The 19,645-nt window shown below is 43.6% G+C and overlaps 1 protein-coding gene across 1 annotated transcript in view; it reads left to right on the top strand.

Moving 5' to 3' along the window:
* Edem1 (ER degradation-enhancing alpha-mannosidase-like protein 2) overlaps positions 1-19,645 on the top strand; it is a 55,521-nt gene that overhangs the window by 10,263 nt on the left and 25,613 nt on the right. The window contains exons 2-3 of the mRNA XM_068372276.1: positions 127-237; positions 14,079-14,264. Of these exons, the coding sequence (XP_068228377.1) occupies positions 127-237; positions 14,079-14,264 (297 nt within the window). The remainder of the gene's footprint in view (positions 1-126; positions 238-14,078; positions 14,265-19,645) is intronic.

Below are 19,645 nucleotides of genomic sequence, written 5' to 3'. Positions count from 1 at the left end.
TAATTATGCCCCAAAAGGTTACTGAGTTACATAATCTTATCAGTTATAAGATTGAAGTTAATGTTTTGGCTGCAAAATGTAATATTATTAAGCAGTTTTCCAAATATTTTCTTTTTTAAATTTCAGGGAAGATGTACGGGCGATGTTCTATCATGCATATGACGGTTATATAACCCACGCATATCCGTACGATGAATTACGACCGTTGACTTGTGATGGCCATGACACGTGGGGAAGGTAATCATTAATTATAGGTGGTGCATATAACCTTATCACATTATCTGTTATTTCCCTACAAAATAAAGGCATATACTGTATAGTTGAGAAATTGTTGTTTGTTCCTATGCAAAATACAAACCATCATCCTTTAGGTAGGGAATATGTTCATAGTGCAAGCTGGACGTTTTTTGAAGTGTTTTAAAGAGCAAAGACAAGGGTCCATGCCCCCTACCTTTCAAAATATCTCCATTTATATTTTTAGCTGCGTGAGTACAGACATATTTCATTTTCTTTCAGAGAGTAAATGCTGGTTGTTGATTATTATTATGTGAAGCAAGACGTATGTGAGAGGATGGGGTACAGCTCTGTGTTTTAGCCTCCTAGATCCAATGCACAGGGCTGTAACCATGATCCTGTGTCATGTCTCTTCATCACGGGCTCTCCGGGTTGTAAGTCAGGTTCCTCAGCCATCCCAGTAGCCATGGGGGACTGGAATTTATGTCCCCTTACACTTTCTTGCCGCCCTCGGTTGATGAAGGAGCTTTGCTATTCTTCATCACCCTTATGCCTGAACATTGTACTCCGGCTCAGCGATACTTTGGCAGAGCAGGTTGAGAGGATGGCTCAATTCAAAGCTTTTCATTGTGTTTGCCTGCAGTGAAAGACCTAGAGCTGGGGGCAAAGAGATCTTCTTGGGGTGTGTACCGTCCCTCTGCCCCATCCATGTCTGCCATGTTCAGTGCTGGGGATCCTTTACCTTCTGTTGTTAGCCTTCTTTCGCTGTCTTCAGTCCCCAATTACTTGCTCAATTCTGTCCTTGGGACACAACAATCATATTTTGGGGGGAAGGAATGAATTGATGGAGCAACCTGCTGTACCCTCTTCCTTGGTTTAGTGAGAGGGTACAAGGTTCTCAGAATTCATCTGCCATTAAGTCACCAGACCTTGGACTGGTACCGCTGGAGGCGGACAATCAAAAGCCAGTGTTTTTGGTGTATGTCCATGTACACATTTGTGGGGGCAGTGGTCTGAGGAAGGCTACCTGCGATCCCCCTTCAGGAGGGGAATTGGTCATTGAGTGGCACTTCAGTGGCTATCAAGGGCCTGGGCCATCCCTGGCACTGCCTTGGTCTCCCCATTCTTAAACAAGTTAGCTCTGAGATTGCACTGTCACTTTGGAACATCAGTGCGAGTTCGACAAGGAAAGCCTCCGGGCCTTTCCTGAAGCCACCCATAAATTCCTGGAAGGAACCAGTGCATGCTGCTCTTTTGAGCTACCCAACCTGTTCCTTCCGGGCAGGGGGGGGTGACAGAAAAAGGGAAGAAGAGGGCTGTGTTGCCAGCATTCACCCCCCTTTCTTCCGAGAGTAAGGTATTGCTTGTCGTGCCTTTACGCAAAACAACGGAGGTATTGGGGTGACTCTTGGGTAGTGGAAATCCTTCAAGACAGCTATTTGCCACCATCTTGAGCCCTATGTCCACCCCCCTTACTCTTTTTCATCCGTTTTTCCAACAACACTGAGAACTCTGGCCTTGCAGACTGAGGTAGGAGGGATGATGGAGAGGAAGGTTCTTGAAGTTGTTTGAGAATCTCTGGGCTTTTACAATAGACTCATTCAGGGGTGGTCAGCTGATGGTCAGTGAGTATAATCAGTTGAAAGGTAAAGTACACAGGACAGTTGTGAGACCGGCAATGATGTATGGAGCGGAGACGTGGGCAATAAAGAAGACAGAAGAGAAGAAGATGGATGTGGCAGAGATGAGAATGTTGAGATGGATGTGTGGGGGGACAAGAAGAGATAAGATATGGAATGAAATAATTAGGGGTACCACAGGAGTTAGAAAACTATCAGATAAGATTCAAGAAAGTAGACTGAGGTGGTACGTTCATGTCATGAGAAGAGATGAACAGTATATTGGGAGGAGAGTGATGGAAATGGAGGTACAGGGAACGAGAAGGAGAGGGAGACCAAAGTGAAGGTGGGTGGACTGTATCAAGGATGACCTTTGATCAAATGGATTAACCAGTGATGAGGTGTGGGACAGAGGTAGATGGAGAAAGCTGACCAGAAACATCGACCCCACATAGAAGTGGGAAAAGATGTAGACAAAGAAAGAAAGAAAGGAGAAAGGGGTGGTCAGCTGGGGAATGGAAGCCAGTTATCGACCTCTCGCCACGGAATGAGTTTGTGGTCAAACAAAGTTTAGGATGGAAACAATGTGATCTGTGCTGAATTCCATCAGATAAGAAAACTTCATGCTTTGAGTGGCTCTGAAGGACGTGTACTTTAAGTATCTGTGCATCAGTGTGTTAAAAAGTATCTCCCTTCTCCCTCTTTGGTATGATGTACCAGTTCAGGACTCTGGGCTCCAAACTGGGTACTGCTCTGGAGGTGTTCATTCAATGTTCACCTTGGTAGTAGCTTGGGTCTACTAGCAAGGGATACAACTGTGGATGTATCTCTTGGGTGACTGATCCTGGCCTTCTTTGTGTGGCAGTTGCTATAGGATTGAGTTTGACTTTTTGCTTTTGTTATGATCTGGGGACTGTGATAATTGAGGAAAACTCTAATCTCTCAACTAAGCTGAGTAAATACAACAGCAGTGAGAGACTATTAGTTAGACAATCTCATGAGCAAGCCCAAGGAGGTAGCAGATCTGTTCTGTCAAAACAGAACTACCAGCTTGACGTTGGTAGAATCCTTTTAGCCCCCTTTCCTCACTGGAGAAGCTCGTTCCTCAAGCAGGCACCTTCAGTAGATATCTCTTCAGTACTGTGTGAAGAATCACTGGTCAGACTCTGGGGATCTCCATCCGGCCTCTTGCCAGCTTGACTGGAGGCTTGGGTCAGATCTTACCTGTTTGGTGACGAGGAACCCTCACAGGGAAGTCCCACTTGACTTTCCACCTCCTGGTGTGCAACTATGCTCAGATGCATCAAAAGAGGGGAGAGCTGCACACTTGAATGGCTTGGGCATCTCAGGTGTGTGATCAGAATAAGAAACATCTACTCTTTGATATTCTGAGGCTAGCAGCCTTTCATGCACTACAAGCATTCCAAGAGCGTGGAGGAGTCATCCTGGTAGTTGTTGCGACCATACCTCTGTAGTCGCTTATGCCTACCTCTTTGAGCTGACGAAGCAGATGCATTTCTAGACAGTATTCCATTCTGTAATTGTCAGCCAAATACATTCTGGGCAAGAGAAATGGACTAGCAGACATGCTTAGTTGCTAAGAGAGGGTTGTAAGGCCAGAGTGGTTCTTAAATCCCGGCGTAACAGAGAGGCTTCTGGTTCACGGGGGTTCTCCGGGGATCGATCTATTCTCCCGGTCCAGTCCCAGGGGCTGTGTTCAAAGCCACCTTCCAACACTCATGGGATCACATGGATAGTTACGCCCTTTCTCTGCTCAACCCTGTTCCATCCACTAATCTACCATGTGGGGGATTATGCCAGGACTCAGGTTGACCCTGGTGGCTCCCAGATGGCCTTATGCTGAAAGGTATCCTGTTCTGCCCTTTTGAGACCATGAGAGAATTCTCTTAGCCCTTACTCTCGTAAGGAGCTCCTTAGTTTGGTACCAAGGCTTGTGGCCAAACTTGGAACCTGTGGCGCATAACCCTATGTTCGAGCCCTTCTCCATCCCTTTACATAAAGCGTCGATTAATACTAAGAGATGTTTTTGTGTCCTGTGAGGGCTCTGCCTTGCTATCTGAAGACTCGACACCTCAGACTTGAGTGTCATTGACTCTTCCTTAGTACTAGCAGAACCAAGTAAGGTGTTTAGAACACGATCTCTTTCGGACTTTCTTGAGTCGATCTGTAATGCATACGCCTTGACTACGGAAAGGGTCGAGGTACCAACTAGGACCAGAACTCGCAAAGTCAGGGGAAATGCCCCACCCTTGCCGTTTAAAGGAATCATGAAGTCAACCAGGTGTTGTAGGTTGGGGTGTGAATGCACCAGACCATCTTCACGGCCTTTATTCTATAGGAGTACCCGCAAGCCCCTTGACACTTTTGCTCCTGATCTTGTGGTGGCAACTGAAATAGTTGCATAGCAAGCTCAGATCCCTTACAGGACAGTAAACATCCTGTCCATGGTAATGGATAGATGTAAGTCTGGAATGGAGGCAGAATGACTGGCTCTTCATCTCCATTCTTTCTGTCTCTCTCTTAGGGACGAAGCAGTCTAAATGTTAATCCCTGGATCTGACTTGATGCTGGTAAATTAAACTTCTGAGCTCCTTTATCTGGAACCTCGAGAAGTTCTCTCCATCCCCCTTAGGTGAAGGAGAGGATGATGGAATGTATATTATCATTATACGTAAGGTATATTACAGTATCCCGTACTATCCCTTTCAGGGGAAACAATCTGTCCTTTGACCACACACTAGTCTTCTTATACAGACTAGGCCCTATCAGTCTATTCATCCCAGGGATAGACAGATAGGAGGTTGCTGGAATCATCTCCTTTGCTCCCGTACGGGACCAGGTAGATTGACATTTCCTGGGAAGAAAGAGAACCAATCACTTCGGTACTAGGGAGACTTCTGACACACCAAACAGTAAGTCTCCCTACCTAAAGAAAGATGGTTTTTATTTCGATTAGGAACAAATCCCAGATTTTTAAAGACATTTGTATTTTTCCTAATTATACAAACCTGAGTCCTTTAGCTTAAATTTTCCTCCCCATTCACTCCTCTCAGTCATGAGTTGAAAGGTCAAAAGTGAAGAGATCTTGACATGTAGGGGTTGGGCTTCCTCGCCCTTGCTCCAGTCTGTTACTTAACTGCTTGTTAAAGTCCATTTTGCACTAAAAACATATTCCCTATCTAAAGAAACTAGTTTTAAATATGTAACTTCCCTGGTAGTTACATATATATAGCTTAATGCCGCCGATTCGTCGCGCGAGCGACAAATCGGCAGGATTAAGCTATATATATGTAACTACCTGGTAAGTATATTTAAAAAATTTTAAAATAAAAATAGCATTTTTAAATATTTAACTTAGCCGGTGAATATATAGCTGCAACTCTGTTGCTCGACAGACAAACTCTACGGAAAAAACTCGCCAGCGATCGCTACACAGGTTGCGGGTGTGCCCAACAGCGCCATCTGTCGACCAGATACCCAGCTCTTATGTAAACAAAGACTCAATTTTCTCTCTGTCGACGTGTCGACAATACGTACTTTACTCGCTGTTGCTAAACTTGAGTTTTTCACATCATATTGGTGAAGTACTATACAGTGAACCCTCGTTTATCGCGGTAGATAGGTTCCAGTCGCGGCCGCGATAGGTGAAAATCCGCGAAGTAGTGACACCATACTTACCTATTTATTCAACATGTATATTCAGACTTTTAAAACCTTCTCTTGTACGTAGTTCTGTTAACAAACTACCCTTTAATGTACAGAACACTTAATGCATGTACTACAGTACCCTAAACTAAAACAGGCACAAATATTAAAGGTGATTTTAAATCATGCATTTCCTAAACACGCTAAAAAGCACGATAAAAAATGGCAACCAATGTTTTGTTTACATTTATCTCTGATCATAATGAAGAAACAAACTGGAGGTAGAGCTTTGCTTATTACCCAGACATATTTCCCATACTTTTCCCTTAGAACTACATCACATCTTCCTACTTTAGATATATATATATATATATATATATATATATATATGTGTGTGTGTGTGTGTGTGTGTATATATATATATATATATATATATATATATATATATATTTATATGTATACACATATACATACCTACATATATACATAAATACATGCATACATATATATATTATATATATTACTGTATATATATGGGTTATGGAAAAAATCCGCGAAGTGGTGAATCCGCGATGGTCGAACCGCGAAGTAGCGAGGGTTCACTGTATTCTGGTTTTGAGCTTTCGCATTGCAGGTGTTTTATCTTCATCTTAAATCTTGAACTCGTTTTGGATAGATTTAATTATGGTGACAAAGAGAGTATGGACTTTCTTTCACTTTTAAATGGCCGACCCTTCCCTTAGACGGAAGTGTGTTTAGGCTTTTAGTAATTATCTTATCACGTTATAAATTATTTATAGATTTTCTTCTATATATTTTATATCTCTCCGCCTTTATTAGGCCTCTTCGATTAACTTTCCATTTATTATAAACATATAAAAATAAATTTTAATGTTTTGTTTATATGCGACCTTTCCTGAGAGTAGGCGGTCCTAACTTGGAAACCGAAGTTAATCAACGTTGAGCCCTTTATATCGTAAATAGCTTTTAAAGAGCTAAGGATTTAAAACTTTTTAAATGTAATATTTTATGAAAGATTTTCTTTGATAGTCTTCGTACTGTTTTCAAAGATGAACTAACGTTTAGTTTTTTTATGCTACGCAGTTGTTGACGTTCAGGACGTTCAACATGCGCTCTATCGTTACGATAGAGAGAGAGTGTATCACGGTTTCACTTTGCAGTAAGAGTAAATCGATTCTGACGTTTTGTTCTTTCTTTCTTAGCTTAAATGTTTTAAATTCTATTTTAAAGGAACTTTTTATTTGAAAAACCTTTCAGTTTTTTCCTTTAGTCAAATAACATGTTTTTTTTGACGAAATATAATTGGGCTCTTCTCTTAGGTGCGAAATCAAGAGAGAAAGAGAGAGAGAGATAGAGACGGAGGGAGAGAGAGGAGAGAAAACGTTCCGTTCAAGCGGGTAACGTTGTTCTCGAGTTACTCTCGTCCCTAGTCTCTGTACGGGGAGGAAGGATAAAACGTTTTTAGTTTTTTATTCTCGTCCCCAGGCTATGTGCGGTGAGAGATTGAAAACGTAGTTTATATGAACTAGTGTTTAGTCTCTTTCCCAGCCACTGAATTTTTTATCTTAAAATATGTTTTCTGTTTTTTGCTGGTATTAATGAGCTTGCATTATACGACTGATTTCGCAATTACTACCTTTTGATGAAGGGTAGAATTGCGTGTTTCAGGTAGAAATCAGTAAAAGTTTCGATTTCAGTGATATAAGTGCAAAACAGAAAATCGAAGTGATAAAGTGATATGCGCAAAGTGTTACAGTGTTGCGTCCGAGGGTTCGTCTGTTCGTGCCTGTCATTCACCTAGTCCGGGACCTCTTGCAAGCTCCCAAGCCCAGGGGAGAAGTAATGTCGAACGACTTATGGGTTCGAGAGGCCTTGATCAACGAACAGACGTTTCCCTCTATGGTATCGTGTGTATCTTACCAAGATCTCCCCTACCATAAGACGAGAGAGACGTTTTTTCTCCTCGTCATCCGAAGGCTTTTCGCATAAGAAACCTGTCACAAGGTTTCGAAGCCCTTAAGCGAAAGTCAGTCCTTTCAGGACAGGTCCAGCATCCTGGTTACAGCCATTAGGACAGCTCTGACCCTATGCAGTCATCGGATAACTGCTCGCCGCCTAACAAAAGCGTAACACAGACTCCGAGAGTCTTTTTTGTTGGCAAAGTGTTGCGGTCACAGACGTTACCCTCGTCTCTTACCACAACCATTTCCGTTGATCCTTAATGGGTTGTATGGCAAGACATGCAGAATATGCTTGCCTCCCTTATGGAAGACTATTCTGCCGATTAGTCCGTTGAGTCTAGCCGTTTATCTCATCGATATCCTGGCTTTCAGCCAACCTAACGTTCCTTTGTGCTTCCTGTTGACGTTGGCGTAGCTAAGTCACGTCAGTCAGGTTGTTTAGAACCACACTCGATGCGGTCTCGTGTGGATTTTCAGCCGCATTTGGACGTTAGGCCACTTGCTGATGCTCCTGTTGACGTTCAAGACGTTCGCTAACAATCGGAGTTGACTTGTTTTGACGCTGTGCGTCAACCTCCGCATTCTAGAGTTGTTTTGACTGCTCAGTCTAGGCAGTCAAAGCAGTCTCGAGTGGACGCTGTGCGTCCTCACGCACCTGTTGTGGTTGACAGTTCAGTTGTTGACAGTTCACAGACTGTCAAGCAGTTACATGACGTTGGGTTCTGGTCCGCTACTAATGCACCAGTGAGTGTGGACTCTGCTTGTAAAGCATTGCCACCACGGTAGGTCTCTCCCTTGCTTGAGACTCAGCTTTTATCGGACAAGGTTCCTGTAGATGAGGAAGTTGCTGTTCCCCCTCCTACTGATATTCCCTTGAGGACTCTGTCAGATGGAGAGGAGCCTAAAGCTGCTTAGCCCTCTATGGACTTTAATTAAATCATGATGATTTTTTTTAAGGATCTTTGTCCGGATCTTTTTGTAACTGCTGCTCCTCGTTCGCCTAAACGTCAGAGCTTACACTAGGCCTAGCTACTTCGAAGCCGTTGTTTTTAAGCTAGTGCTCTCTCGCTCTCCTAGAGAGCTTTACGTTGGCTAGGCGACTGGTTTATCACCAGGAGGAGTTTGGGGGATACAGCCTTTGCTTTCCCTTCTTTTAAACTGGCTTATAGAGCGAGAGTCTGATATGACACGAGAGAAGTTCTCGGCTTGGGAGTTCATGCCTCTGCCCAGATAGACTTCTCAAATCTCGTAGACTCTCCTTGGCGCCTGGCCAGGAGACGCTCCAAGTTTTTTACAGGTCAACTTCACAGCTGTTTTCGAGCATTTGAAGTTTTGCTGTACAATTATGTCATGCATAAACAAGGCTTTCAGGGATGGAAAGCGGTACCGCCTCAGTCGCTAACCCCGTCTGTTGCCGCACCTGCTCCCGTAGACCCTAAATGGGCTTTGCTGCAAGACATGCAGTCCAAGCTTGCATCCTTGATAGAGGACTTTAATGCGGAGAAGGTTGCTGCCGAACCTTCTGGCCAACAACCTTCCAACCGGTCGGTTGTGCGCCCTGTTGACGCTGAGGTAACCTTCTCGCGTCTGCCAGTTGAGGTGGTTCCTCCACCGATGCGACCCAGTGTGGGTTGCCAGCCGCACGTTGACGTTAAGCGACGCTCGGAGGTGGTTGTTGACGTTCAGGACGTTCAACAACCAGCAGAGGTGACTTGTTTTGACGCAGTGCGTCAACCTCAGCAACCCGGTAAGGTGTTGACTGCACAACCCAGACGGTCTAGACAGTCTCGGGTGGACGCTGTGCTTCCTCGCGCACCCATGGTTGTTGACAGTTCACAGACTGTGCAGCAGTTCCATGATGTTGCGTCCGGCTCCGTCATGCATGCACCAGTGCGACCGGACTCAGCGAGCCAGACGTTGCCCACTCCGTTGCCGTTTCCTCATCAGTTTTCGGATGAGGAACCCTCTGATGAGGACGTTGCTGAACAACAAGACGATCAGCCCCCAGAATAGATCAAGCCCTGCTATCCATCCAGAAGATGCTGAAGAAGGAACGCTGCTCAGTCAGGCTGTGGATGAGTCTGGTAGGGACGCTGTCATCCGTGGAACAATTTGTGTCACTAGGAAGACTACACCTCCGTCCTCTTCAATACCATCTAGCTTTTCACTGGAAAAAGGACAAGACGCTAGAAGCGGTCTCGATCCCGGTTTCCGAAAAGATAAAGTCTTGTCTGACTTGGTGGAAGGACAATATCAACCTAAGAGAGGGTCTTCCCCTGGCTGTTCAGACTCCCAACCACGTTTTCTTCTCGGACGCATCGGACGTGGGCTGGGGCGCGACACTAGACGGTCGGGAATGCTCAGGACTGTGGAACTCGAGTCAGAGGAGCATGCATATCAACTGCAAGGAGCTGTTGGCAGTACATCTGGCCTTGAAAAGCTTCAAGTCTCTCCTTCGAGGCAAAGTGGTGGAAGTTAACTCGGACAACACCACGGCCTTGGCGTACATCTCCAAACAAGGAGGTACCCACTCACTGACGTTTTACGAGATCGCAAGGGACCTGCTCATCTGGTCAAAAGGTCAAGACATCTCCCTTGTAACGAGGTTCATCCAAGGCGACTTGAACGTCATAGCAGATTGTCTCAGTCGGAAAGGGCAAGTAATTCCAACCGAATGGACCCTCCACAAGGATGTGTGCAAGAGACTTTGGGCCACTTGGGGTAAACCATCCATAGATCTCTTTGCAACCTCGCTGACCAAGAGGCTTCCAATCTATTGCTCTCCAGTCCCGGACCCAGCAGCAATACATATAGATGCTTTCCTCCTAGATTGGTCGCATCTGGATCTCTACGCATTCCCACCGTTCAAGATTGTCAACATGGTACTGCAGAAGTTCGCCTCTCACGAAGGGACAAGGTTGACGTTAGTTGCTTCCCTCTGGCCCGCGAGAGAATGGTTCACCGAGATACTTCGATGGTTAGTAGACGTTCCCAGAAGTCTTCCTCCAAGGGTAGACCTTCTACGTCAGCCACACGTAAAGAAGGTACTCCAAAGCCTCCACGCTCTTCGTCTGACTGCCTTCAGACTATCGAAAGACTCTCGAGAGCTAGAGGCTTTTCGAAGGAAGCAGCCAGTGCGATTGCTAGAGCAAGGAGAGCGTCCTCCATTAGAGTCTACCAATCGAAGTGGGAAGTCTTCCGAGACTGGTGCAAGTCAGTTTCTGTATCCTCGACCAGTACCTCTGTAGCTCAAATAGCTGATTTTCTCTTATACCTGAGAAAAGGACGATCCCTTTCAGCTCCCACTATCAAGGGCTACAGAAGCATGTTGGCATCGGTCTTCCGGCATAGAGGCTTAGATCTTTCCAAACATAAAGATCTGCAAGACCTCCTTAAGTCTTTTGAGACCACCAAGGAGCGTCGTTTGGCTACCCCTGGATGGAATTTAGACGTGGTACTAAGATTCCTCATGTCAGACAGGTTGGAGCCGTTACAATCAGCCTCCCTGAAAGATCTCACTCTTAAGACTCTTTTCCTGGTATGCTTAGCCTCGGCTAAAAGAGTCAGTGAGATTCATGCCTTCAGCAAGAACATCGGATTTTCGTCGGAAAAAGCCACTTGTTCGCTGCAACTTGGTTTTCTAGCCAAAAATGAGCTGCCTTCTCGGCCTTGGCCTAAATCTTTCGATATTCCCAGCTTATCGGAGATCGTAGGCAATGAACTAGTAAGAGTCTTATGCCCTGTTAGAGCTCTTAAGTTCTATTTAAAGCGTACTAAACCTTTACGAGGCCAATCTGAAGCTTTATGGTGTTCAGTTAAGAAACCATCCTTGCCTATGTCAAAGAATGCTTGGTCAGACTTTATCAGATTGTGAATACGAGAAGCTCATTCACATCTGAGTGAGGAAGACCGAACTTTGCTTAAGGTGAAGACGCACGAAGTTAGAGCTGTAACAACTTCCGTGGCCTTTAAGCAAAATATATCTCTGCAAAGTATAATGGACGCAACCTATTGGAGAAGCAAGTCAGTGTTCACGTCATTTTACTTGAAAGATGTCCAGTCTCTTTACGAGAACTGCTACACACTGGGACCATTCGTAGCAGCGAGTGCAGTAGTGGGTGGGGGCTCAACCACTACAATTCCCTAATTCCTTATCCTTTTAATCTGTCTCTTGAAATGTTGTTTTTTTTTTTTTATGGGTTGTCCGGAAGGCTAAGAAGCCTTTCGCATCCTGGTTGATTTGGCGGGTGGTCAAAGTCATTTCTTGAGAGCGCCTAGATTAGGGGTTTGATGAGGTCCTGTTGTATGGGTTGCAACCCTTGATACTTCAGCTCCTAGGGGTCGATCAGCATCCTAAGAGGATCGCGAGGCTCCGTAAGGAAGACGTACTTAAAAGGCAGAGTAATTGTTCAAGTCGACTTCCTTACCAGGTACCTATTTATTTTGTTTTTGTTATTTTGATAACTTCTAAAATGTAAACATATATTACTGGTCTCTACCCACCATCTTGGGTGTGAATCAGCTATATATTCACCGGCTAAGTTAAATATTTAAAAATGATATTTTAATTATAAAATAAATTTTTGAATATACTTACCCGGTGAATATATAAATTAAATGACCCTCCCTTCCTCCCCAATAGAGACGCAGTGGGACGAGGAGAAAATTGAGTCTTTGTTTACATAAGAGCTGGGTATCTGGTCGACAGATGGCGCTGTTGGGCACACCCGCAACCTGTGTAGCGATCGCTGGCGAGTTTTTTCCGTAGAGTTTGTCTGTCGAGCAACAGAGTTGCAGCTATATATTCACCGGGTAAGTATATTCAAAAATTTATTTTATAATTAAAATATCATTTTTAAATATGTAACTTCCCTGGTAGTTACATATATATAGCTTAATCCCGCTGATTCGTCGCACACGACGAATTGGTGGAATCAAGTTATATATATGTAACTACCATTTAAGTATATTTAAAAATTTATTTTAAAATAAAAATACCATTTTTAAATATGTAACTTCCCTGGTAGTTACAAATATATAGCTTAATCCCGCCGACGGTGGAATCTAGCTATATATATGTAACTACCAGTTATGTACAGTATATTCAAAAATTTATTTTAAAATAAAAATACCATATTTGTTAAGCTTGGAAAAATACAAATTACTTAAAGAATTTGTGATTTTAAAATAAAATTAACTGCTACTGTGTGATATGTTTCATAATTCTGACCATTCTTACCATTTAGATCTTCCTAGACTATACTATCTACCATCGAATACTAGATGGGCAGTTAATTCCAATTTATGCCTTTTCATAAGAGAGGTTCAGTCCAAAGTTGTTCTTTAAGTTTTGGTCATGCTGCGACCAAATTGTGAAACTGTCTGTGAAACTTCAGATGTGATGCCAATACTGCGGTTTTTTTAGTTTGCAGGTCAAGATTAGTCTTGTTTGATAGTTTTTTTTTTATATATCTTATCTATTTTCCGACGTTTTGTATCTTGCTTTCTATTACATTTTATTTTATACAGTACTGTAATTTATTTTCTGGTCAATTTCTTTTTGTACTGGGATGCTTCTCTTTTAGGGGCACTTAGGCTTGTAGTATATGGTTGCCAGTTGGCCATTCGGTTATAGTTATACATTATTGGACATTATTTATGGTTAACCATCATCATTTACCATTTATGGTTAACCATCATCATTTACCTGAAACTCTTAATCCCAACCGCGAGGAGAACCTTTGTGACCGCGTATTAAATGTCGAAGAAAATGGACATGTGAGATAATCATCATGCAGTGTATAAAAAGCCACATACTGTATTCAATCTTCACTTACTTTTCTTGTGATAGATGAGGCATTAACCCTCAAAAGCTAAAGAATCTGTACTATTACTAGAATAGAAGTAGAATAATTTTAAACTAAAATGGCTCATTTGTCTCCTACCTCTGCCAGAATAGGATTGTCCTGGTTTTCCAAAAATAATCAAGAACAAAATCAAGTGGCTACTCACAGCAGTATCTCATTATATTACTGTAATGCTGATGTACTTAGCAATGTTATACAGTACTTATTTTTCTTTAATCTATAACCCTGGAGTAATTGTTGATATCTTATAATTTATGATGGGAGAAGGATAGACAGTGGTGGTGGTGGGAGGGGGGGGGGGGGGGGGGGCAGTAGCTGTAGTGAACAACACCTCGTAGTAACGGGGGATGTTGAGGAGGGAGAAGTCTAATTGGAAAGGGACCTCTGGTAGTGGTATCACTCGCCCCAGTTTTAATACCGACACCCTTCAGGGGTGAGCGAGCTGAATATATTCCTGGCATTCCATGCAACTTTTTTCTCTGGTATATTTAGCAGTATTTATACCTTTGAAATGGTGCTTTAAGGAGCATTTCACGGGGCGACACAGGTTCCTCGCCCAGAAATTGATTTTTCCTTTGTCAAAATCCCTTCTCTACTATTTTTGCTTTATAGGATGGTAATAATTAAATTATATTACACTCAATTGTTTGGTTAAACCATTATTACCATGATAATGACAATAATTATTCTTGTATGATTTTTACTTTCAGTTATTCTCTGACACTGATTGATGCTCTTGACACATTGGCCGTGATGGGAAATGAGACTGAATTCCAACGAGTAGCTGCACTGTTATTGGAAAAGGCCAACTTTGACCTTGACATCAATGTTTCTGTGTTTGAAACCAATATCAGGATAGTTGGTGGCCTTTTGAGTGCCCACCTTATGTCCAGAAAGTAAGTTTTTATTATAAATTATTTTATGATGATTTTTTTTTTTTATAAATGTGTGAAATGTGTTCATGCAAAACAACTGTTGTTGCATATGTTGCTACATTGCATTTTTACATGAAACATAATAGGGTTTCCTGTTTTGCTAAGAATGCATAGATTCCAGTGTTTTTCATTGTATAATCTGTATTGTTAGTTTTTACTCTATTTTCCTAGATAAATATGATTTGCCATAGAAGACAATGCTAATATTTATTTGTTCTTATACAAATACAAATCGTTTGTTCTTTATTTCTATGGAGAAGAATAACAGTGAAGGCTAGAATACGGCAGTTAAACTTTTTAACTAGACGTAAACAAGACAGGGTAGTTACTCTGTCGGCTTCTGGGTGCCCATCCCCACCATTCCAGCTCTCTCTAACCTCAATTGAATTTCAGCTGTCACAAAGAGAACACATATAAGAGATAATACAATATTTTAAATATTTAACTTAGCCGGTGAATATATAATAGCTGCTGCTCCAGCGGCTCGACAGAAAACACACACAAAAACTCGCGAGCGATCGCTATGAAGGTTGCGGGTGTGCCCACCAGCGCCAACTATCGGCCAGATACCGCATATACATGTAAACAGACCCAATTTTTTCTCTGTCGGCCTTAACGACAAGACGTATCAATACTCGCTGTATAACCTGGAGTTTTCTCAACATATTTGGTGAAGTACTTCCTTTTGGTTTGAGCTTTCGCAGTGCAGGTGTTTTATCTTCAACTTAAATCTTGAACTCGTTTTTGGATAGATTTAATTTTTGATGACTTTGGATTGTTTTTAGGACTTTCTTTGACTTTTAAATGGCCGACCCTTCCCTTAGTACGGAAGTGTGTTTTAGGCTTTTAGCAATTATCTTATCACGTTAATAATTAATTATAGATTTTCCTCTATATATTTTATATCTCAACCGCCTTTATTAGGCCTCTTCGATTAGCTTTCCATTTATAATAAACATCAAGATAAATTTTAATGATTTGTTTATATGCGACCTTTCCTGAGAGTAGGCGGTCCTAACTTGGAAACCGAAGTTAAACAACGTTGAGCCCTTTCAATCGTAAATAACTTTTACAGAGCAAATGATTTAAAACTTATTAAATGAATATTTTTTAGTAGATATTTTATGAAAGATTTTCTTTGAATAGTCTTCGTACTGTTTCAAAGATGAACTAACGTTTAGTTTATTTATGCTAAGCAGTTTGCGCTCTATCGTTACGATAGAGAGAGAGAGTATCACGGTTTCACTTTGCAGAAAGAGTAAATCGATTCTGACGTTTTGTTCATTCTTCTTCCAAAGCTTAAATGTTTTAAATACCATTTTAAAGGAACTTTTTAATTGAAAAACCTTTCAGTTTTTTCCTTTGGTCAAATAACCTGTTTATTGACGAAAGGTAAGTGGGCTCTTCTCTTCGGTGCGAAATCAAGAGAGAGAGAGAGAGAGAGATAGAGACGGAGAGAGAGAGAGGAGAGAGAACGTTCCGATCTTTATTCTCGTCCCAAGCGAGTAACGTTGTTCTCGAGTCAGTTTTTTACTCTCGTCCCTAGTCTCTGTACGGGGAGAAAGGATAAAACGTTTTTAGTTTTTATTCTCGTCCCAAGGCACTGTACGGTGAGAGATTGAAAACGTAGTTTTGAATGAACTAGTGTTTAGTCTCCTTCCCAGCCACTGATCTTTTTATCTTAAAATATGTTTACTGTTCTTTGCTTGTATTAATGTGCTTACATTATACGACTGATTTCGCAATTATAACCTTTTGAGGTAGAATTGCATGCTTCAGGTAGAAATCAGTTTTATTCATACCTAATGTGAATTGTTAAAAAATTCGATTTCAGTGAAATAAGTGCAAAACAGAAAATCGTAGTGATAAAGTGATAATTGCGCAAAGTGTTATCAGTGTTGCGACCGAGGGTTCGTCTGTTCGTGCCTGTCGTTCGCCTAGTCCGAGACCTCTTGCAAGCTCCCAAGCCCAGGGGAGAAGTAATGTCGTACGACTTATGGGTTCGAGAGGACTTGATCAGCGAACAGACGTTCCCTCTATGGTTTCAGGCGTGTCTCATCAACACCGCCCCTACCATAAGACGAGCGAGACGATTTTTTCCTCGTCATCCGAAGGCTTTTCGCATAAGAAACCGTGGAACAAGGTTTCGAGGCCCTTTAAGCGAAAGTCAGTCCTTTCAGGACAGGTCCAGCGTCCTGGTTTTAACTATTAGGACAGCTCTGACCCTATGCAGTCATCGGAAGACTGCTCGCCGCCTAAACTAAAGCGTAACACAGGCTCCGAGAGTCTTTTTGTAGGCAAGGTTTTGCAGTCACAGACGTTACCCTCGTCTCTTACCGCAACCATTCCCGTTGATCCTAAATGGGTTGTACGGCAAGACATACAGAATAAGCTTGCCTCTCTTATGGAGGACTATTCTGCTGAGCAGGTTCACGATGATCCTCGCCGCTTAGCTGATCGAGATCCTGGCCGTCAGCCGCCCAAACGAACCTTTGCTCGTCCTGTTGACGTTGACGTTACAAAGTCACGTCAGTCACGTTTTGTAGAGCCTCACTCGATCAGTCCAGTGTTGACTTTCAGCCGCTTGTGGACGTTCAGCCGCTGCCGCATGCTCTTGTTGACGTTCAGGACGTTCGCCAACCAGCGAAGTTGACTTGTTTTGACGTTGAGCGTCAAGCACCGCAGTCAAGAGTTGTTTTGACTGCTCAGTCTAGGCAGTCAAGGCAGTCTCGAGTTGACGTCGAGCGTCCTCCCGCACCTGTTGGTTGTTGCTGGTCAGTCCTTTAAGCAGTTACATGACATAGCGTCCTTGACTGCTACTGTTGCTCCTTTGCGTGTGGACTCTGCTTGTCAAGCATTGCCACCACGGCAGGTCTCTCCCTTGCTTGAGACTCGGCTATTGTCGGACAAGGTTCCTTCAGATGAGGAAGTTGCTGTTCCCCCTCCTACTGATATTCCCTTGAGGACTCTGTCAGACGGAGAGGAGCCTAAAGCTGCTCAGCCCTCTATGGACTTTAAATAAATCATGCTGATTTTTAAGGATCTTTGTCCGGATCTTTTTGTAACTGCTGCTCCTCGTTCGCCTAAACGTCAGAGTTTACACTAGGCCTAGCTACTTCGAAGCCGTTGTTTTATAAGCTAGTGCTCTCTCGCTCTTCTAAGAGAGCTTTACGTTTGCTAGGCGACTGGTTTATCACCAGGAGGAGTTTGGGGGAGACAGCCTTTGCTTTCCCTACTTTTAAGCTGGCTTATAGAGCGAGAGTCTGATATGACACGGGAGAAGTTCTCGGCTTGGGAGTTCCTGCCTCTGCCCAGATAGACTTCTCAAACCTCATAGACTCTCCCTGGCGCCTGGCCATGAGACGCTCCAAGATTTTATGGTCGACTTCAGAGCTAGACCATCTCCTGTTAGGAGTTTTTTTTTTTTTTTTTTTTTTTTTTTTTTTTTCTTTTCTTTTTCTCGAGCGTTTGAAGTTTTGCTGTACAATTATGTCATGCATAAACAAGGCTTTCAGGGATGGCTCCAATGATCTGACAGCCACGTTCTCTGCAGGAACAAGTCCCTCAGGGATGGCTCCAATGATCTGGCAGCCATGTTCACTGCAGGAGTACGTAAGAGGCAAGTGCGCTCAATGTGTTCATTGTCAAGACAAACTTCACGATGAAATCTACCAGGCTGTCTTGACAGCATTAATGGAAGGCGACTGGATGGTCTCTCTCGACCTTCAGGAGGCATACTTCCACATTCCTATACACCCGGATTCCCAACCGTTTCTGAGGTTTGTTTACAGGAATGTGGGGTACCAGTTTCGAGCCCTGTGCTTTGGCCTCAGTCCTGCTCTTCTCGTGTTTACGAGGCTCATGAGGAATGTGGCAAAATCCCTCCATCTATCGGGGATCCGAGCCTCCCTGTACTTGGACGACTGGCTTCTCAGAGCATCGTCCAGTCTTCGCTGTCTGCAGGATCTACATTGGACGTTGTGTCTGGCCAGGGAGTTGGGACTTTTGGTCAACCTAAAAGTCCCAACTGATCCCATCCCAGATTATTCTATATTTGGGGATGGAGATTCGCAGTCCAGTTTTTTCGGGCTTTTCCGTCTGCCACCGAATAGAACAAGCCCTGCTCGAAGTCCAACTAATGCTGAAAAGAAAACGTTTGTTCAGTCAGGAGTTGGAACAGTCTCGTAGGGACTCTCTCATCCCTGGAGCAGTTTGTCTCACTAGGGAGACTACACCTTCTGCCTCTCCGGTTCCATCTAGCCTCTCACTGGAACTAGGACAAGACGTTAGAGACGGTATCATTCCCAGTCTCCGAACCAGTAAAGGCATGCCTGAAATGGTGGGACAGCAATATCAGTCTGAGAGAGGGACTATCCCTAGCAGTCAAGAACCCAAACCACGTGTTGTTCTCAGACGCGTCGGATTTGGGTTGGGGTGCGACCCTGGACGGTCGGGAATGCTCGGGTCTGTGGACCTCAAGTCAGAAGAGCATGCACATCAACGGCAAGGAGCTATTTGCAGTCCACTTGGCCTTGATGATATTCGAAAGCTTCTTCGAAACTAAGTGGTAGAGGTCAACTCAGACAACACCACAGCTTTAGCGTACATCTCCAAGCAAGGAGGCACATACTCCTTCACGCTGCTCGAGATCGCAAGGGACCTTCTCTTATGGTCAAGAAATCGAGGCATCTCCCTGTTGACGAGATTCATCCAGGGGGACTTGAACGTCTTGGCAGACTGTCTCAGTCGGAGGGGTCAGGTGATACCCACGGAATGGACCCTCCACAAGGACGTGGGCAAGAGTCTTTGGGCTACTTGGGGTCAACCCACCATAGACCTCTTTGCCTCCTCGTTGACCAAAAGGTTACCAATCTATTGCTCTCCAGTCCTAGATACAGAAGCAATCCACATAGATGCGTTTCTACTGGATTGGTCTCTTCTGGACTTATATGCATTCCCACCATTCAAGATAGTCAACAAGGTACTGCAGAAGTTCGCCTCTCACGAAGGGACAAGGTTGACGTTGGTTGCTACCCTCTGGCCCGCGAGAGAGTGGTTCACCGAGGTACTTCAATGGCTGGTAGACTTTACAAAAAGTCTTCCTCTAAGGGTAGATCTGTTACGTCAGCCCCACGTAAAGAATGTCCATCAAAGCCTCCCCGCTCTTCGTCTGACTTCCTTCAGACTATCGAAAGACTCTCAAGAGCTCGAGGCTTTTCGAAGGAGGCAGCCAGTGCGATTGCAAGAGCGAGGAGAGCTTCTACCATTAGAGTATACCAGTCGAAGTGGGAAGTCTTTCGAGACTGGTGCAAGTCAGCATCTGTGTCCTCGTCCAGTACCTC

Source organism: Palaemon carinicauda, chromosome 4, assembly GCF_036898095.1.
Source record: "Palaemon carinicauda isolate YSFRI2023 chromosome 4, ASM3689809v2, whole genome shotgun sequence".
Classification (NCBI taxonomy): domain Eukaryota; kingdom Metazoa; phylum Arthropoda; class Malacostraca; order Decapoda; family Palaemonidae; genus Palaemon; species Palaemon carinicauda.
Note: the sequence above shows the minus strand (reverse complement) of the source record. Positions and strands in the feature narration are given on the sequence as shown.